We start from the raw sequence: 16,604 nt of genomic DNA on the forward strand, positions 1-16,604 counted from the left end.
CAAGGAATTCGCCACAGATTTTAAACCCCTAAGTACGAGAGACCGAATGTAAATACAGAGGCGATACTAAGCATTTTACATGTAAAATCATTCATTACAAAATCAAAATGTAGAAAGCGCAAGAAACTTATTCAAAATAATTATGAAGGCAGTTTAATATTCGACGAATACAATTAAGGGTATTAAACTCTTACTTCAGTGTTTCCAGGTCGACAGGAAGTAGTGTTCAGCACATGCTCAGTGAACCTTGACTACAGTACCTTCGACCAACCAATCAGAGTAAGCGTGTCGGCCGTGCGGGATTTTCAGCTTGACGGTGACCGCCATGTTGAAATTGATATCATTCCGAGTGAAGAATGTTCAGTGGCGGCAACAGAAGGTTACAAAGAAGTGTTAACGGTTTGTGGCTTGGAAAAATGTTAATAAAATGACTGTGTCGGATTTCCTTTGCTAGCGTAATTTAGCAAACCAGCCTTCGTATACGTAATTTTTGACTGATTTTGCTAGCCGATAGGCCTACATACATACATACATACATACATACATACATACATACATACATACATACATACATACATACATACATACATACATACATACATACATACATACATACATACATATATGGTGACTTTTTCCGATTTGACCTTACATGGTGACTGTCTGTCACAGCCTTGCGTATCACAGTAATCTTTCAGTAATGATATCTTGATTTTTATACTGATTATGAATAACTTCATCTTGAAAAGGATATTTCAGACTGATTCCAGTGGACATACCCTTTTGCGATGCCAACTAAAACACCTACGAGCCTTGGGGTACTATCTATCCCAAACGGTAACCCTTAAGACTCCCTAAGTCATTTGTGATTAACGCGAAACGCTTTCTGCGTCTATTTTTACCAATGCGAAAATATATACTACGTAAAACAATCGCTTCTTTGATAGGATACCGTTCACAAGTAGACGGATTCTAATATGATTTTCCATCACTTGAATTCGCTCAGGTTATTCCTTTTGTTTGTCTGGCAGGTGATGACTACGGACTACGACACCGATCGATGCAGAGTATTTGGTGGCGGTCACCTTTCATCCTTCGACAGAACGTAAGTTTAATCGAACTGAAATCAACCATAAAAGAGAGGTATCCATATTCAGTACCACACCATGCATATATTCCATAGCCACGACGGAAACAAGAAACGCAAACGCCAAAATAGCCATTGGTTCTTTTTCACGTCATCCTATTGAAACTTCACGTCATTGCGTAATTTAATTATATTAAGGTAGTATTCGCCTCGAAAGTGAAAGACTTATACTTTTGCTAAAACTTTCCTAAAGGAATCTTTCAACCATTCACTTTCAAAATCAAGAAAAAAAGTAGGTCATCGTGCAAATTTTGGTACTAGAGAAACAAATAACTCAAGATTTATTGATATTTGAAATTCAAAATGGCCGAGATACCTGTTTAACTCAATAATGAAAAATAAATTTTAGAATTTAGAAAATCTAGACCAATGGCAAGTTTTCTTACGCCAAGAGCTTTAAAATGAACCCCAACAAGTGGTGTATCAGAAAAGAATTGTGAAAGTTTCCAAATAGCTGTCCCCGAGGCACGTTCTACCTTAATATACTACCTTAATATACATGTTCCACCATGAACACCTTATCACTATGTTACTCTATACTTTTGCTTTATTTCTTCGTTGTTCCCTAGAGAGAACACTCTTAGCGTTGGGGATGACCTTCTATTGCATCAGAGCAATACTGGAGACTTTGAGGTGATAATAAATCTTATTATCTTTTACTGTCACAGTAACAAATTAACGCGATACTAAGAGTTGACCTTCCCCCCCCCAAAAAAAAAAAATAAATAAATAGATAAATAAAAAAATAAAAACAAAACAAAATTCTACTCACAATTCGAATCGATAAAGAAGCTTCAATAGAGTAAAATCCCGCAAGGGTGTATGAAAGATCATCTTTGAAAACAGAAGTATTTACAAAGTGAGGAAGCTGCTATCCTGATGGCACACTATACACAGGGACTGCTACCAGGTGGTCGCTGACAACACTGTACACAGGGACTGCTACCAGGTGGTCGCTGACAACGTGGGGATGGATGGCTGCTTTGTAAATAGTCTCTAACGGGTATGGTATACTCTTGTTGGAATACCTGAAAGTGATCAAATGACCGCAGTGAAGATGTAACTTCTCTAATAGGGTGAACCCGTGAGACAGTTTGACCTCATGAACTGTGTGTGTCTGCGTGCATGTATGTAAGGGTGTATGGATACATACATACATACATACATACATACATACATACATACATACATACATACATACATATACAAACAATATATTAACAATATATATAAACAATATATATATATATATATATATATATATATATATATATATATATATATATATATATATATATATATATATATATATATATATACGAAAATGGATTGCTTGTCAATGCAGGCAAAGTATAGTGCTCAATGCATTTCTGCAGGGCGGTAATACTGAGAATCTAGGAACTTGTAGTCACTCTACAGGCTGTTTCATGCGCTAAGCAATCATCAGGAGTGAGGATATGGCGGGAATGGGACTGTTTATATTGTGTTGCAGGTGAGTATGCATATTCAAATAAGCGGATGCGGCAGGTCAGTTATTAATGAGGAGGAATTTGCTGCGGTGTCTGCATTTTGAGAGGAATTCTGATCGTTTGTTGAGGGTTGATTTGCTGTCTGAATAAATTATATGGAGTTTTTCTGTTATGCAAAGGTTGCAGCGTTTGGTTTTATTTGAATAGGGGGAGCTCTGTCGATAATTGATCATTTGATATCGTAGTTTCTGTTGTTGTCTTTGAGTTTCCATATGAATTTTGAGAGTTCTGTGCTATTTCTGTGCTTGGGTGTTTTGAATGTATACTTGTGATACGTGTATCTTTGTTTGAAGGTTGAGTCCGTGAGTCCAATGTAGTATTTCTGATCGTTGCTTGTGGTGACAGTGGCTTTGTATATTACTGAAGAGGTGAGGCAGTTTCCTGAAAGTGGACAATCGTCTTTTTTTGCGGCAGTTGCACAACTTCTCTTGTTCCCTGTCTTTATGTAGTATTTGGTTGTTGTGGGCTTTGATTATGCTACCCATATTTCTGGAGCATCTGTAGCTTACTTTCACGTTGTTTTTGTTGAAGAGCTTGCGTAGACGGTGGCCTTCTGGAAAGTGGGTCTTAATCAAGTTCAGGAATGTTCTGCCGATGTTGGTTTTCACTGCCTTGTTGAACGGGGGGTTGTACCAAATGATTCGTCTGCTTCGTTGTCTTTTGTTTTCTTTGCTTGGTGACGGGGGCTCGTACTTCATTTTGTATGTGTGTCAACTTTGTTTCGGCGCCAGAAATAGCACAGAACTCTCAAAATTCATATGGAAACTCAAAGACAACAACAGAAACTACGATATCAAATGGTCAATTATCGACAGAGCTCCCCCCTATTCAAATAAAACCAAACGCTGCAACCTTTGCATAACAGAAAAACTCCATATAATTTATTCAGACAGCAAATCAACACTCAACAAACGATCAGAATTCCTCTCAAAATGCAGATACCGCAGCAAATTCCTCCTCATTAATAACTGACCTGCCATTGGCCGCATCCGCTTATTTGAATATGCATACTCACCTGCAACACAATATAAACAGTCCCATTCCCGCCATATCCTCACTCCAGATGATTGCTTAGCGCATGAAACAGCCTGTAGAGTGACAATTACAAGTTCCTAGATTCTCAGTATATATACATATATATATATATATATATATATATATATATATATATATATATATATATATATATATATATATATATATATATATATAATTGTTGTCGTAAAATTCTACAAAAAAAACTCTTGTGCCTGGTGTATCCCTGTAGGTGCGAGGCCGTACCTGGCCATGTTGGTATTCGTCTTGCGTTTGTAGTGTCAAAGTCCGTGAAAATGGTGACGAGATCTCAGTTGATATGTGTGATGGTGAATGGTCGAGGACAGCGCCATCTGTTGGCCAACTCAGTGAAGGGCAACTTCGTCAAAATGTCAGAGTTACCAAAGACGAAACCGGGAAACTATTCAAGGTACCGTAAATACGATGATATTGGTATCAGAATAAAACAATCTTTGATTTGATTTGATAGATATGTTTGTGTAACATATTTTGATTGAGTCTAAGTAAGATATGGTGATGGTTTGCCTACAGGTCTACATGTCGTCTGGTAGAATTGTGCGCGTGGAAACACATTATTGGGGGATGAACGTATTTGTTCAATCAACAAGTGACGATGACGAAAATTCATTCGGACTCTGTGGAATGACAGCCTTGAACATCGCCACCTCGGTGCCGAGTAGTGTGCAGGCCGACTCTGACAAGTGAGTTAATCTTGTCAAACGGAAACAAATACCAAAACAGCACTTTTGTCATAAAATTTCTTTACCTGTATTATGTACATGTGTGTTTATCTCGTATTTACATCTCTGTACCTCTGTATTGTATTTACTGTATCGAAATGCTGTACGTTCGTTTTAGTTCAACCTTCAGTATCGCATTAGACTCTTTACCTGTTCAACTTAAACAAAATCTTCAACTTCGATTACAGTCGTGCAAAACGTAAAACAGTCACTTTGCCAAACTTTAGAGCAATGTACAAACAATATGGAACAGGTATTACGAAAATGGTCTATGCTGGCACGAGCGGGAAAGACAGAATTGATACTGATCATCATAAAATGCCATGTATTTCAGCTACTGCGCATGTATTGTATCGGAGGCTGGAGACGAATTTGACTCTGAAGGGTGTGGCTTTAACACCGATGTGTTTCAACCAATCTCCGAGTACGATTTACACAGGGAGATTGACATTACAAATTCTCTTTCGACATTCTTGCCTCGGCAACAGAGATCGCTGACAAGGTGAGAATTTTCAATTATTTTTACTATGATTTTATCATGAAGGTTTCTGCTAATGCTCCCATACACGAATCATACCACAAATTGTGATTCCATTTGCAGGAGAAAACAGCGGAGTGTATTTATGCCTCCGGAAATAGAGTGGCCGACAGCCAATGGAGTCACGCAAGAGGAAGCTGACCGATCGTGTAGATGGGCGATTCAAAACTCGTCATTGGCTGATTTCTGTGGTGACGTGGAAGGAGTTGATATGTTCATTGGAGTGAACGGATGTGTCTATGATATTGGGGTGAGAACAAATTGAGCGACATGCATTCTTTGTGTGTTCTTATGTACTTTAGAATGACATTTTTTTCCTTTTCGCAGGTAACCCGGCCTAATAGAACTAATATTACAGACCTTATTGGCTCTGTTTTACAGATGACTGACGGTTTCGAAATGGTAAATAACGCTGTTCTGATGATGGAAGACTTGTGTGAAGAAATGGTTCTTAAAAATTTGTCTTACTACGAACAAAGTGAGAATTATTTGGCATTGTTTTATATATATATATATATATATATATATATATATATATATATATATATATATATATTTCAATTGTACGTGTATCGCGCCCAAAGGGCATTTTCAATGGTAAGGTGTGACGTTCACCAAGTTCGCAAGAAGCTGAAGCTTTTCATTATATTCTATGACCAATATGAAACCATTACTCACTTAAACTTTAAAATATGAAGTGGCATATCTCTTTTTCTCACCGTCAGTCACTTCAACTGACGATATCATGGCTGTGCCGCCGTCACTGATCAGACATCGATGTCGTTTTGACTGTTCCGGACGAGGTTACTGTGCAGACGGAGTGTGTCAGTGTAATGAAGGTAAGCTGTTGATACAAACTCGGGAACGTTTCTCAAATTGGTTTCACTTCTAAACAAGCCAGTCCCTCCTTTCTTCTGTCAGAATTGTGATACTCAGTATCACAATTCTGACAGAAGAAAGGAGGCTGTTGTCAAAGAAGGCTGTTGTCAATTCTAAACAGTGTGAGCTTCATTGGTACGTTCATCGTTTATCGAAGATATTCACACAGCACCAAGAAATTTGTACTAAAGAAATGTCGCCCAGAAAATACATGACTTCCATTATAGACTGCTGCATAGAAAACGAAAGGCACGTTCGTTGCAATGCTGTATCACAAGCAAGATATTTAAATCGTACGCTTTAGAATATATTAATTTGTGTACAGGTAAAATGTTTACCATCTGTTTAGTGTACATAACGCACTTAAAGTCTCGGTGACAATTGTCTCTCGTTCGCTTGTAGGCTACGGCGATGTTGATTGCAGTGATCTGTCAAAGCCTCCTATCATATGGTCCATAAATGGAGCATATGAACGCTACGCTTGTAACGGTGCTGAAGAAGATTGTCGCAGTGTTTCGATAATTGGAAATAATTTTCTAAATTCGCCGTCCTTGACCTGTCATTTTAGCCAAGAACTTGAAGTAAGTGTAAATCAAAGGCGCAATTATTGTGAAAGAGAACAAATACGACCTTCAATACTGTGGATTACAACAAAACCTTCAACACCATCCTTTCGTTCTCGGGGCACTTATCTATAGCGGTATGATACACTGTTTACATGGAAGGTTCATTTGCATAATTTGCTTGACAGTTGTGTTGCCCCTTGGAAACAACTGTAATATTATCGCAATGTCAGATAAAATTACCCGGTCTTTTGGCACATGTTTTTATTTACAATGTCTGAATAATACCGGTAAATAAACTGTGCATAACTTGAACACATTCATAGAAAAGGATGTTTGATTCAGTGTCTACACAAGTCCGATATACAATGAAACACATTCATAGAAAAGGATGTTTGATTCTGTGTCTACACCAGTCCGATATACATTGATATTCAAGGATTGCTGAGTTCACAAAGTCCACGGCTCTCAGGAGCGCGTTATTTCGTCAAATACAACCTTCTCATCACAATCCCTTCTAAGGTATTACATGCCTCAAAACTGAAAGAAAAACTTTTTCTCTAACTTTCCTTTAGGAAACTTTCAACAATACTCTTACCAAATCAAGGCTAAAACCAGATGTCACCATGCAAAGTTTGCTACGAGAAAAACAAACAACCCGACATTTACTCGTCTTTAAAATTCAAATTCAAAATTGCCGCCATTTCTGTGTCACAATTTTCAACTTTCAGAAAACAGTGCAAACTTTTCTGACTCAAAGATCTTCAAAAAAATTGGCCCGACAAGCGTCAAGCCAGAAAAGCGTTTTGAAAAATTTTGAGAGGTGTGAATGTCTGTGCCAGAGGCGCCGATTTGACAGTGAAGATATGCTAACTGAATCTTGATATCGATGCTGTTCTTAGAATAAATTTGCAAATGTCTGAAAGGACAAAGCCGTGAATTCCGACTCTCCCGCTGATCAGTCGTCAGGTATTTTTCTTCAAAGACATAACGAAGAAGTCCTTTAAACGACGTTCGTAATAGTGCCTACATGTTGAGAACAATAATTCCGTCAAAATTCATTTCTCCATTTCATACGGTTTCCTTTATAGCCTGCCACGCATACGACAGCCGTTGCAGCCGACGAACAGACACTGACGGCAACAGCGGCTACTTTCATAAGTTTCTGGGAAGTCATTTGTCAGTTACCCGCCAATCTAGTCACCGACCATAACAGTAGAGAGATTGCTGCTTCGCTATCAACCCTTGAAATTCATGTTAGCAACGACGCCGGAGTGGGCCTTAGCAACGGGCTGCTGTTTACAGAATTTGACTCAGAGTGCATCGATTGTGACGAGACTGGAGTTTGTACACCAAAGGTAAAACGCTAAGACCATAGCACGCTTTGGTTTGCGTCACACTGGAAGTTCATTTTCAAATGACCTTGACTAAGTATTCGAAACTCCTAATTTTTAATAGAAAAACGAAGAGAAGAATGATGCATTGTTGTTAAAGCCCCTATAGCTGTAACTCTTGAAATTTGTTGACCTGAAAAAGGCTTTCCATTTTCTCTGTTGTCTTTAAATTCTACAAATTTAAAGGTTATAGTCTTTTACCACTGAAAAATTGGACAAGTGAATTTAAATTTTACCATTATCTTGATTTCCCGCCATTTTGAAAAACTGGTAATATTACATAGAAAACAAAGCATATGATGTCCCAGTGGAAAACATTCAGGCACTATGCATTATATTGGACTATTCTGTTGTTTCTGTGAAGATTCCAATGCATATATGCACGACGTACAGTGTTTAATTTGCTTTATTTGCACGAGGGCGCCATTGTACGTTTTGGCAAACGTTTATTATTTATCTTGCTCAAAATTGCATATGCAGTCCCAGTGGACAGTTTATTATATTTGTATAAACACCCCTTAATGAGTACATTCCCACGAACTTGTTTTAGTTTGGAAGTAAAATCACAAAAATAATGCTTAAAGATACAGCTATTTGGCCTTAAAGTAAAATATAATTTTGCAATAACCTACTGAACGCTTTTAATGAGATCAGAGTTACAAAGACCTCATTCGGGAAGGATATCCTTTTGTTGTGAACTTAATGCGTGAATTGTTTGCTCCAATTATCAATCATACAACTTGCACTGACTAATTTGTCAAAGATCAGCATGTATTCAATAATTTATTATAACTAAGTAATGAAAAGAGGAAACAAAATATCAATGCGACACTCGAATTCAACGCAAATATGACATAGAAAATTGCTCAAAATACGCCTTTTAATCGTCTACTTAAGGTTGTTTTTTATCAAATAATGTTTGTCTGCAATTATACTGCAATTGCAACAAATTATGATAATAAATTCGATATTTTATATCAGCGCTATGAAATCCAGTGTGTCATAGACAGATAAATATGATTGTTGTTGAAATGTACCATGTAACTCTTGTGTTTCACTTACATCGATATCCTACAGGACACGTTCTGCATCATAGGGGGACTATGTTACGCGGACGGCGATTATCATCCAAACGACGACACATTGCAGTGTCTTGTTACGCTCTCCCAATTCGACTGGAGCGGCATGGCGACTACAGTTGGTATGTTTACATTTAGCTATATGGACAACGTGAACTTTACAAACATAACTGATGTCTTGTCTTGTATGTATGTATGTATGTATGTATGTATGTATGTATGTATGTATGTATGTATGTATGTATGTATGTATGTATGTATGTATGTATGTATGTATGTATGTATTATGGAAGACCGGTCACGACATGCGACATGCGAGTTTTTAAAACTGCGATCTGCGGTTAGGCTTTCTCTGGTAAAAAGCCTTACTTCGCTCTCAACCCAGGAAGTTAGGCCAAGGGAGGGAAAAATTGTAACGGCTTAACTTAGGGTTAGTTAGCGTTAGGGGTTAGGGTTAGGGTAGGGCTAGGGTTAGGGTTAGGTCGCAGATCACAGTTTAAAGACGCAGGTCGTATGTCGCAGGTCGTGACCGGTCTTCCATACATGTCTGAGTCCTAACGTGGCCACTATTTCTCCCGCGGTGTATTCATTGTAGAAGTAGGCAGAAATAAGCTCGTCTCTACCTCTGTAATCCATCGTTAGGAAGAGAACGAAATGACATGTATGCAAACGCCATATTAGTTTTGCAACTCGCATGTCGCAATTTAAGAACTCGTATGTCGCAGTTTAAGAACTCCCAGGTCGCAGTTTTAAAAAAGTCGCATGTCGCATGTCGTGACCGGTCTTCCATAATGCATGTATGTATGTATGTATGTATGTATGTATGTATGTATGTATGTATGTATGTATGTATGTATGTTTGTATGTTTGTATGTGTGTATGTATGTATGAGAGAGAGAGAGAGAGAGAGAGAGAGAGAGAGAGTTAAATATAGAGTATATTTCGCTGATTTTCAAAATGTAATAAAATAAACCAATCACGATTTTATTATTTTTTAACCATATCAAAACAGACTTTGCATTCAGTGTTTGGATGTTGGCAATTTTGATCACCTCGGCCATAGTGTTGGCAGGTGTTGGAGTTATTCTCCTTCTCTACTGGCGATATCGGAAAAGACAGAAGAATCAAAAGGTAGCACTTTACTTCTTCTGACCTTGCACAAATGAATATTAAACAAGTTATTGCCCTATATGTTTCCAATATTCAGGTAACATGTGCTGCAATATTTACTCTACTCGCTGTTTTCACTGTTTGAGGGCGCTGATGGGGGAGATAAGCATCTTTACTGAAGCTTACCAGGCTACCCTCGTTAAACAAGGTTTAATAAAATAATAAAATAAAATAAATAAATCTTTTCGAGTTCTTTTTCTCCATAAAGATCAGAAAATGTGAACAAAAAGGCCTCTATACATTAGCCGTTATGTATTTTCTGAACACAATTCAGCAACTCATTTTTGACTATTTTATCCTTCTTTTCACTGTTTGATTTCGTAAAAATCTTAACCCTTTGAACCCGGCTCGGACATAAATGTCCGGTGACGTCATAGAGTACCAGGAGGTCAGGGTGCAAAGGGTTAAGACATTATAAAATTGATCAATAGATCTAAGGGAAAGGGTGGTTATAGAAAGAGGGCATGTCATTTGTTTTACGTCCCATGATCTGACATATTTTTCTTGTGTTTGCAGAGCTTACAAACGCTTTGCTTTTTAGTATTTTTTGGTTCCGGGATGAATAAAATTATGGCTAAAGCAAAATGCTTATGTAAACAGTTTTCAAATTGTTGTTGTCAATTTAGCCACTCCTTTATTAATTAAGATCTACAATCGTATATCCTTACTTTGTCTGAATTTGTCACCCCTGTACTTCACACATCACGACGTATTCCTTCCTTCATAAATTTTACCCATCGTCTCTTGATTTTTAAACTTCATATTTTTACTTCAGGTTGAACCATCGACTGCAGGTGCCGACTCGGGCCGAACGGAAACGTCTCACAAATAACCCGATCATCTATCTCTCTGGTTTCTTTAAAAATGGACATACATCTTACTGAATTAATCGGAAACACCACTGGAACTAACATTTAGATGGAGCTCGCGCACATTTCACAACGGATAGCCAAGGGAATCTAACAGACAACAATGATGATTGCATAGGTGAACTTTCTTTGACCTTTTTGTCACCGACTTACTAAAAAGTGATGTTGCATCAAATAAAGATATTGTGCCTGATATTTTGTTGTAAATACTTATTTAGGTGAATAGTAATTTACGATCTCTCATTGCTCATTATACCGTTGTGTTGTTATAAACCCCAATCTGGTCACCATTTGTTCAAACAACTATGGGAGAGCAATCTCAGGTTGAACAATGTATATAAAAGACAAACATTAACAATATTGGACATATTTAGAAGTCAAAGATAAAGGAGTCCGTGTCAGGATTGGAGTAGAGCGGGGTTAAGGTTTTGGTCGTGGTTTATAGGGGTAGGCTAGATGAGTGATCCCATTACGGTCGCATTCATTTAGTATCAACAGTGAATAAAACGTGTTTCTTGATCCATTCTTCTGAATGTGCGTCAAGGATAGCGTTTATTTTGGCCCAATTCACACGTTTTATCAGTCTACAGTCTACAACGTCCACTGGACACCATTCTGTTTTATTCGGTTGTTTTTATTGTGCTTCTCTGGGAAGCGTTAATAACGCTTGTTCGGCTTGTTCGGCTAAAAACATGATTTTACAATGACACCATTTGTGCGCTTTGGAATTTAATTTTGAAATATATAGTTTGTTAAAATCTAACAGTAGAGTATTAAACGTAGAGTTATTGACTTCATTTGAATAAGACCATTTTTGAATGCACTGAGACACTGTAACCGTGTTATGTAATGTGATTACATTATTAAGTCATTCTTTCATTTGTGATTGGTGAAATTTGACGTGTGTTTTGTAGTTTCGTTATTTCTAAATATTCGTTACCCGTGCATATGTTAACGAGTTTATCTGTGATTCAAAATATGTATGTTTCAGTTTCTGACGAGACGATTGCGCCAGCATAACTTCGTCCATGTAGGTTTCGTTTTTTGTTCTATAATAGTGTAGATTTTTGTCATGATTTGATGTGAAATGTTGTGTGATTTTGATTTGATTTGATTTGGTTTGATATTATATAAACTGTGTACCTCTAGTTTTTTATATTATATTAAATTATGACATTCCCTTCGAAACCTTTTATAGAAATCAAATGAGCATTTTGCAAAATCTCGATTCTTTGTTAAGGCCCATGAGCTGCAACTCTGCGAAATTTGTCCAACCTCAAGGTACCTCCAATTTCCTCAAATATTCATTGCAATCTGAAAATTGAACGAATATGTATATGTATGTCGTAACATTGGAAAGAAGCCGGAACTGACCACGAGTGATGATGTCGAACTTAAATTACTTTATTGAATATGGAACCATGGCTAGACCTCACGGCCCAGCCAACGGTACATCAATCTGTGACTCTGCCTGTGAGTGTTGCTGCTTGAGTCTGTCCTAGTTAGTCTGTTCTGAGTGTGTCCTATCTCGGTCACTCCATAAGGGAGTGACCGTGGTCCTGAGTGTCCGAGGTCGTGTCCTAGTTGCGTGAGTCGGTGTCCCTGAGTGAATATCCCGTCTCGGTCACCCCACAAAGGAGTGACCGTAGTGCTGAGTGTCTGAGTTAGTCCCTGAGTGAATGTCTGTATTGGCTAGTCAGTCCATTTATACAGCATCTTGGTAAGATGACATACATTACTTTTATTTCTACCGACAATGGAAAAGATACACGAGTACAAATAATTTGCCCGTGTGTGGCATGCTACAATTCTTTTGTTTCAAAGCCACGCCATGGAGTATATTAAAATGATAATAACAGGTTAATATTACAAGTGGTTAAAATACAATAGAACATGGCGGTATTACGCAGAATACTTTATAGACTACGGAAAGGATGAGTTATTGGGTTAATTTTCAAATGTGTAAACGAGTAAGACTATGTTGTCCACCATGTATTTTGTGGCGCCAGTATTGTTAGAGTTCAAATCAAGAGTAATTGCAGCTTGATCAATCGCGTCCAAGGACGCTAATGTATAGTGAGCGTGAAATACTAATTTTCTTTTCGTCAATTTGGAGGATTATGACATATGTATGTGTAGTGAAATATGTCACCTTCAAATCAAATCATTCTAGTTCGAAATAATCTAGATTATCAGACAAAAAGAAGACTTTCACGCGACAGAAGCGTCTGTGTTGAAGATATATGCACAGACAGAATTAATTTTCCAGTTGTTTACAGGCTTTGGAATTAGAAGTAAGTCAGTGGAAGAAATTTTTTCCCATTTTGGTTTCATCCTTTTTGATAAGCAAGCGACCTAGCGGCCGATATAGCTGCGCTGTGTTTATGTAGAGAATAACTATTTTTGACACATATTGATGAAGAAGGTGGAAATCTTTGATAGCTCAATGCAGTGGCCAGAGAAAAGTGGCTAAAATAGCTGCAAAAATACACAATTGAAGATTTCATCATACTTTGAATATATCACATCGGATCATCCCTAAGAACATGTCAACCAAAGCTATCTGATGAGTAGTTTTTTGAGAATAAAATTTTCTGACCAAAAAAGGCAACAATTGCCCCCAAAAATAAAAATTGCTAGTGCACTGGTGTGTTTGACTGTGGTCGCGGTGGGCTTGTCACTGACGCGACGGTCAACAAGAGTTCCGCTCTTGTTCTCGTTTAAGTTAAGGTTCCGACTGTTAAAATTTGCAGGCCTGTAAATTCTGAACAGCTTTGTCATATCTTCTGTGACGATGACATTCTCAGTTGCACAGCTTTCACTCATGAAATTATCACTATCTCCATAGTCAATGCACGAAGTCACCACCACCCGTTCTATTAGTGACGTCACAGCTACTTACGCCAAAACGGGGCGAGCTCGGCAATTTCCGGAAAATGTCGCCATGATTGAAATCGAAAAGTGCAACTTTTCCCGTGTTTTCGTCGAAATAACATAATAAAACCGTCTAAAAACCGCTCAAATAATCTTCAGTGTGTGTGTAAATGTTTGTTTATTAATACCAATTTCATTGACAACCAGAACTAGAGTATACGCCCCAAGTCAAACGAAAAAGTCTCAAAATGTGGCAGGACTCACACTTTAATGATAGTTATTTAAATTATGATGAAATCTGCATTTTTTTAATTTTGGGGCAATTTTGCCATTTTTGGTCAAAAAATGTGTATTTCCAAAACTACTCATCTGATAGCTTTGAAATTTGGTATACAGGTTTCTATAGATTAACTAAATGATATTTATTGAAATGATGATGAAATCTGTACACACAACCGCAAGCTACCAAAATATAAGTCTGGAGTTGCCATCCCACCTTATTATTACTTCTCAACACAAATTGCCTCGTTCAAAATCTGTATATAAAAATTTGAATTACGCCATGACGCTTGTAGATAAATGTAGTAGAGATCAAGTTGAAAATTGTCCACCGTTCATAACACACATCTTTCCTATCAACGGCTGGAAGTGGAACAGGTCGAGCGTCATGTTAGCATAGGCTAAACTCCAAAGGTAGTATTCTCGCCGCAAAAATCTTCAGTTCGGCGTTATAAAACCTCGAATGAACATTGCCACTTTTAAAAATATGTGACCGTAAAGACATGTCTAGCCAAATTCTCGGGAAGAGATAAATTAAAATTGACATGATGTAAATATCGGGCACACTGGCACCCGAGGCCGGGCGGCTCAGCTGGCCATTTCTGTGACGGAGTGATCAGCTGTGCTTCTGCAGGTTTTTTTCCTGATTAAGTGTCAGCGATATAAAGCACAACGTTCATTGTTTCATGACTGCGAAATTCTCAAACAAGCTAAAATGTTTTAGGGGAGACTTAGTCGAGCAGAAGGGAACAGATGACGACAAAGCGACTGCTTCGTCAACAGTATAAACTTCTTCGCTACACGTTGTGTCACTTTTACCACAGGGAATTCAGTAATCTTGTTGTTGTTGTTGTTGTTGTTGTTGTTGTTATTGTTGTTGATGTTGATGGTGATGATGATGACGATAATAAAAAATATTAAAAAACGATGTGTCATTCCTTGCTGTTGTTTGTCGATGTTGTAGATAATTGTGAAAGAAAACTCTAATCGTGACCAAAAAACGACGTAGGTCGCCCAACGTCACTCCCGTCCTATATAACATACTGTGTTTGCCATGTCCAAACCGTTGATGCCTGAGAAAATGTTGAAACGGGTAAGTTAAGATCAAGTGCTTCTCGGGCACAGTTATGCGGACTATCAAATTTTCACAGTTCTTTTCTGGCATGCTACTTATGTGGACTTTTGAAGTCAGTGAGTGTAGTAAATGCAGTTTTCACCGCATGTCAAAACAATGTAAAATTCGAACAAAAAACATGATAAATAAATGTAATTTTTCTCCATTCAGTTAGACTTAAAGCCCCGAGCATAATTTCGCATTTTACTTACTTAAAATATATAGCATCAAATCTTCGGTGAGATATTTCGGATTTTGTCTTAGAAAATTTCAAGATTTCCATCCTTGGTGATGGTTTTGGTCCATCGAATTTAGGCGCTTAAGCCTACGTGTATATTTGCGGCAGCTTAATTATGAAAAGAAGTTGTAATCGAATTATTGTCGCCAACGTTTGAGACAAGATTCTGTGGTTACACTTCGGAAAGCATTTTTACAGAAGTTGCATTTGATTTCAATCCAACAAAACGCAAAAAAGATACAACTGAAGGGGCTTTCTCACTATTTCATACATCATAAATTTCAAATCTCGGTAATATTTAGGTAATTTGTATCTCCAATCCAAAACTTTGCATAGTGACCCCAGATTTACAGTCCTACTCATAAGGGGACAATTATTTAAAGTTTCTCTGATGAAATTTTGAGTAAAAGTTCAAACACTTTCTGTTTTGAGGCGCATGTCACCCTCAACTTTTGAAGTTGCCAATATGTTATGCTTACAACAAAATATCTGAGTTAACAAGCAAGTGTGTAAATATACGCACGGAAAGAAATCAAGTGAGAGACAGGAAAGAGGAAGATAATTTTCTTGAATTTCGCATATCTCAGTGACCCTAGTACAAAGTATTATATTTTGAAGGGATTTGTACAACACAGTCAAAAGGACATCTTTACTGCAAATGTAATAGTTCATATTCTGTTTTCCAACTCAATAATGTCTTCGGGGCAGTTCGAAATTCCTTGGTCTTTCTCCATCTACTATGCACAGTTTGAAAACCAACCTGATGAAACACTCATGCATATATTTGTAGGGAGCTGGAAATCACTGATTTCGTTGTTGCTTAAGACATGGACCCTCCAAAAGACGGAGGTGTTGCAAAGCCACGCTTCCTGTGTGTTGATCTAACAATATTTTTTCAAAAGTAAACATTCTACGATGGCAATGACAGAGTTACCTTTGAAACCAGCGCGAAGAATTGGAGACGTTCATCTCACGCGGATTCCAATCAGGCTGTACATTACTGTGTATGGCTCTTATATGCTTGAGTAACCCGGACTATCTGTCATTCGATACCTGTGTTTGTGCCAATACGATATTTCTCTTTTGTATTCAGCTGCATTTTCACGGCAAGGAATATGGTACCTTACACGACCAT

General features: G+C 37.7%; 1 protein-coding gene and 1 long non-coding RNA gene across 2 annotated transcripts; both read left to right on the forward strand.

Moving 5' to 3' along the window:
- Positions 1 to 1,030: 1,030 nt before the first annotated feature.
- Positions 1,031 to 4,135, forward strand: LOC139137939 (uncharacterized). The gene is made up of 3 exons (XR_011553505.1): positions 1,031 to 1,105; positions 1,717 to 1,780; positions 3,944 to 4,135. It is a non-coding gene; the product is annotated as an uncharacterized lncRNA (long non-coding RNA).
- Positions 4,136 to 4,285: 150 nt separating this feature from the next.
- Positions 4,286 to 12,121, forward strand: LOC139137940 (von Willebrand factor D and EGF domain-containing protein-like). Its single transcript, XM_070706181.1, has 10 exons — positions 4,286 to 4,433; positions 4,807 to 4,974; positions 5,074 to 5,260; positions 5,392 to 5,488; positions 5,736 to 5,849; positions 6,292 to 6,470; positions 7,544 to 7,810; positions 8,924 to 9,047; positions 9,938 to 10,056; positions 10,871 to 12,121. The coding sequence occupies exons 1-10, from the start codon at positions 4,315 to 4,317 to the stop codon at positions 10,925 to 10,927; spliced, it is 1,431 nt and encodes a 476-aa protein (XP_070562282.1). The 5' UTR covers positions 4,286 to 4,314; the 3' UTR covers positions 10,928 to 12,121.
- Positions 12,122 to 16,604: the final 4,483 nt, after the last annotated feature.

The sequence above is a fragment of the Ptychodera flava genome, chromosome 8 (genome assembly GCF_041260155.1).
Source record: "Ptychodera flava strain L36383 chromosome 8, AS_Pfla_20210202, whole genome shotgun sequence".
Lineage (NCBI taxonomy): Eukaryota > Metazoa > Hemichordata > Enteropneusta > Ptychoderidae > Ptychodera > Ptychodera flava.

Bases quoted from the DNA above. Each gene is read 5' to 3' on its own strand.
- LOC139137940 (XM_070706181.1), top strand. From the start codon at position 4,315: ATGAACGTATTTGTTCAATCAACAAGTGACGATGACGAAAATTCATTC. The intron at 5,261-5,391 runs GTGAGAACAAAT...TCTGTTTTACAG, and splicing joins GATGTGTCTATGATATTGGG to ATGACTGACGGTTTCGAAAT. The intron at 9,048-9,937 runs GTATGTTTACAT...ATATCAAAACAG, and splicing joins CGGCATGGCGACTACAGTTG to ACTTTGCATTCAGTGTTTGG.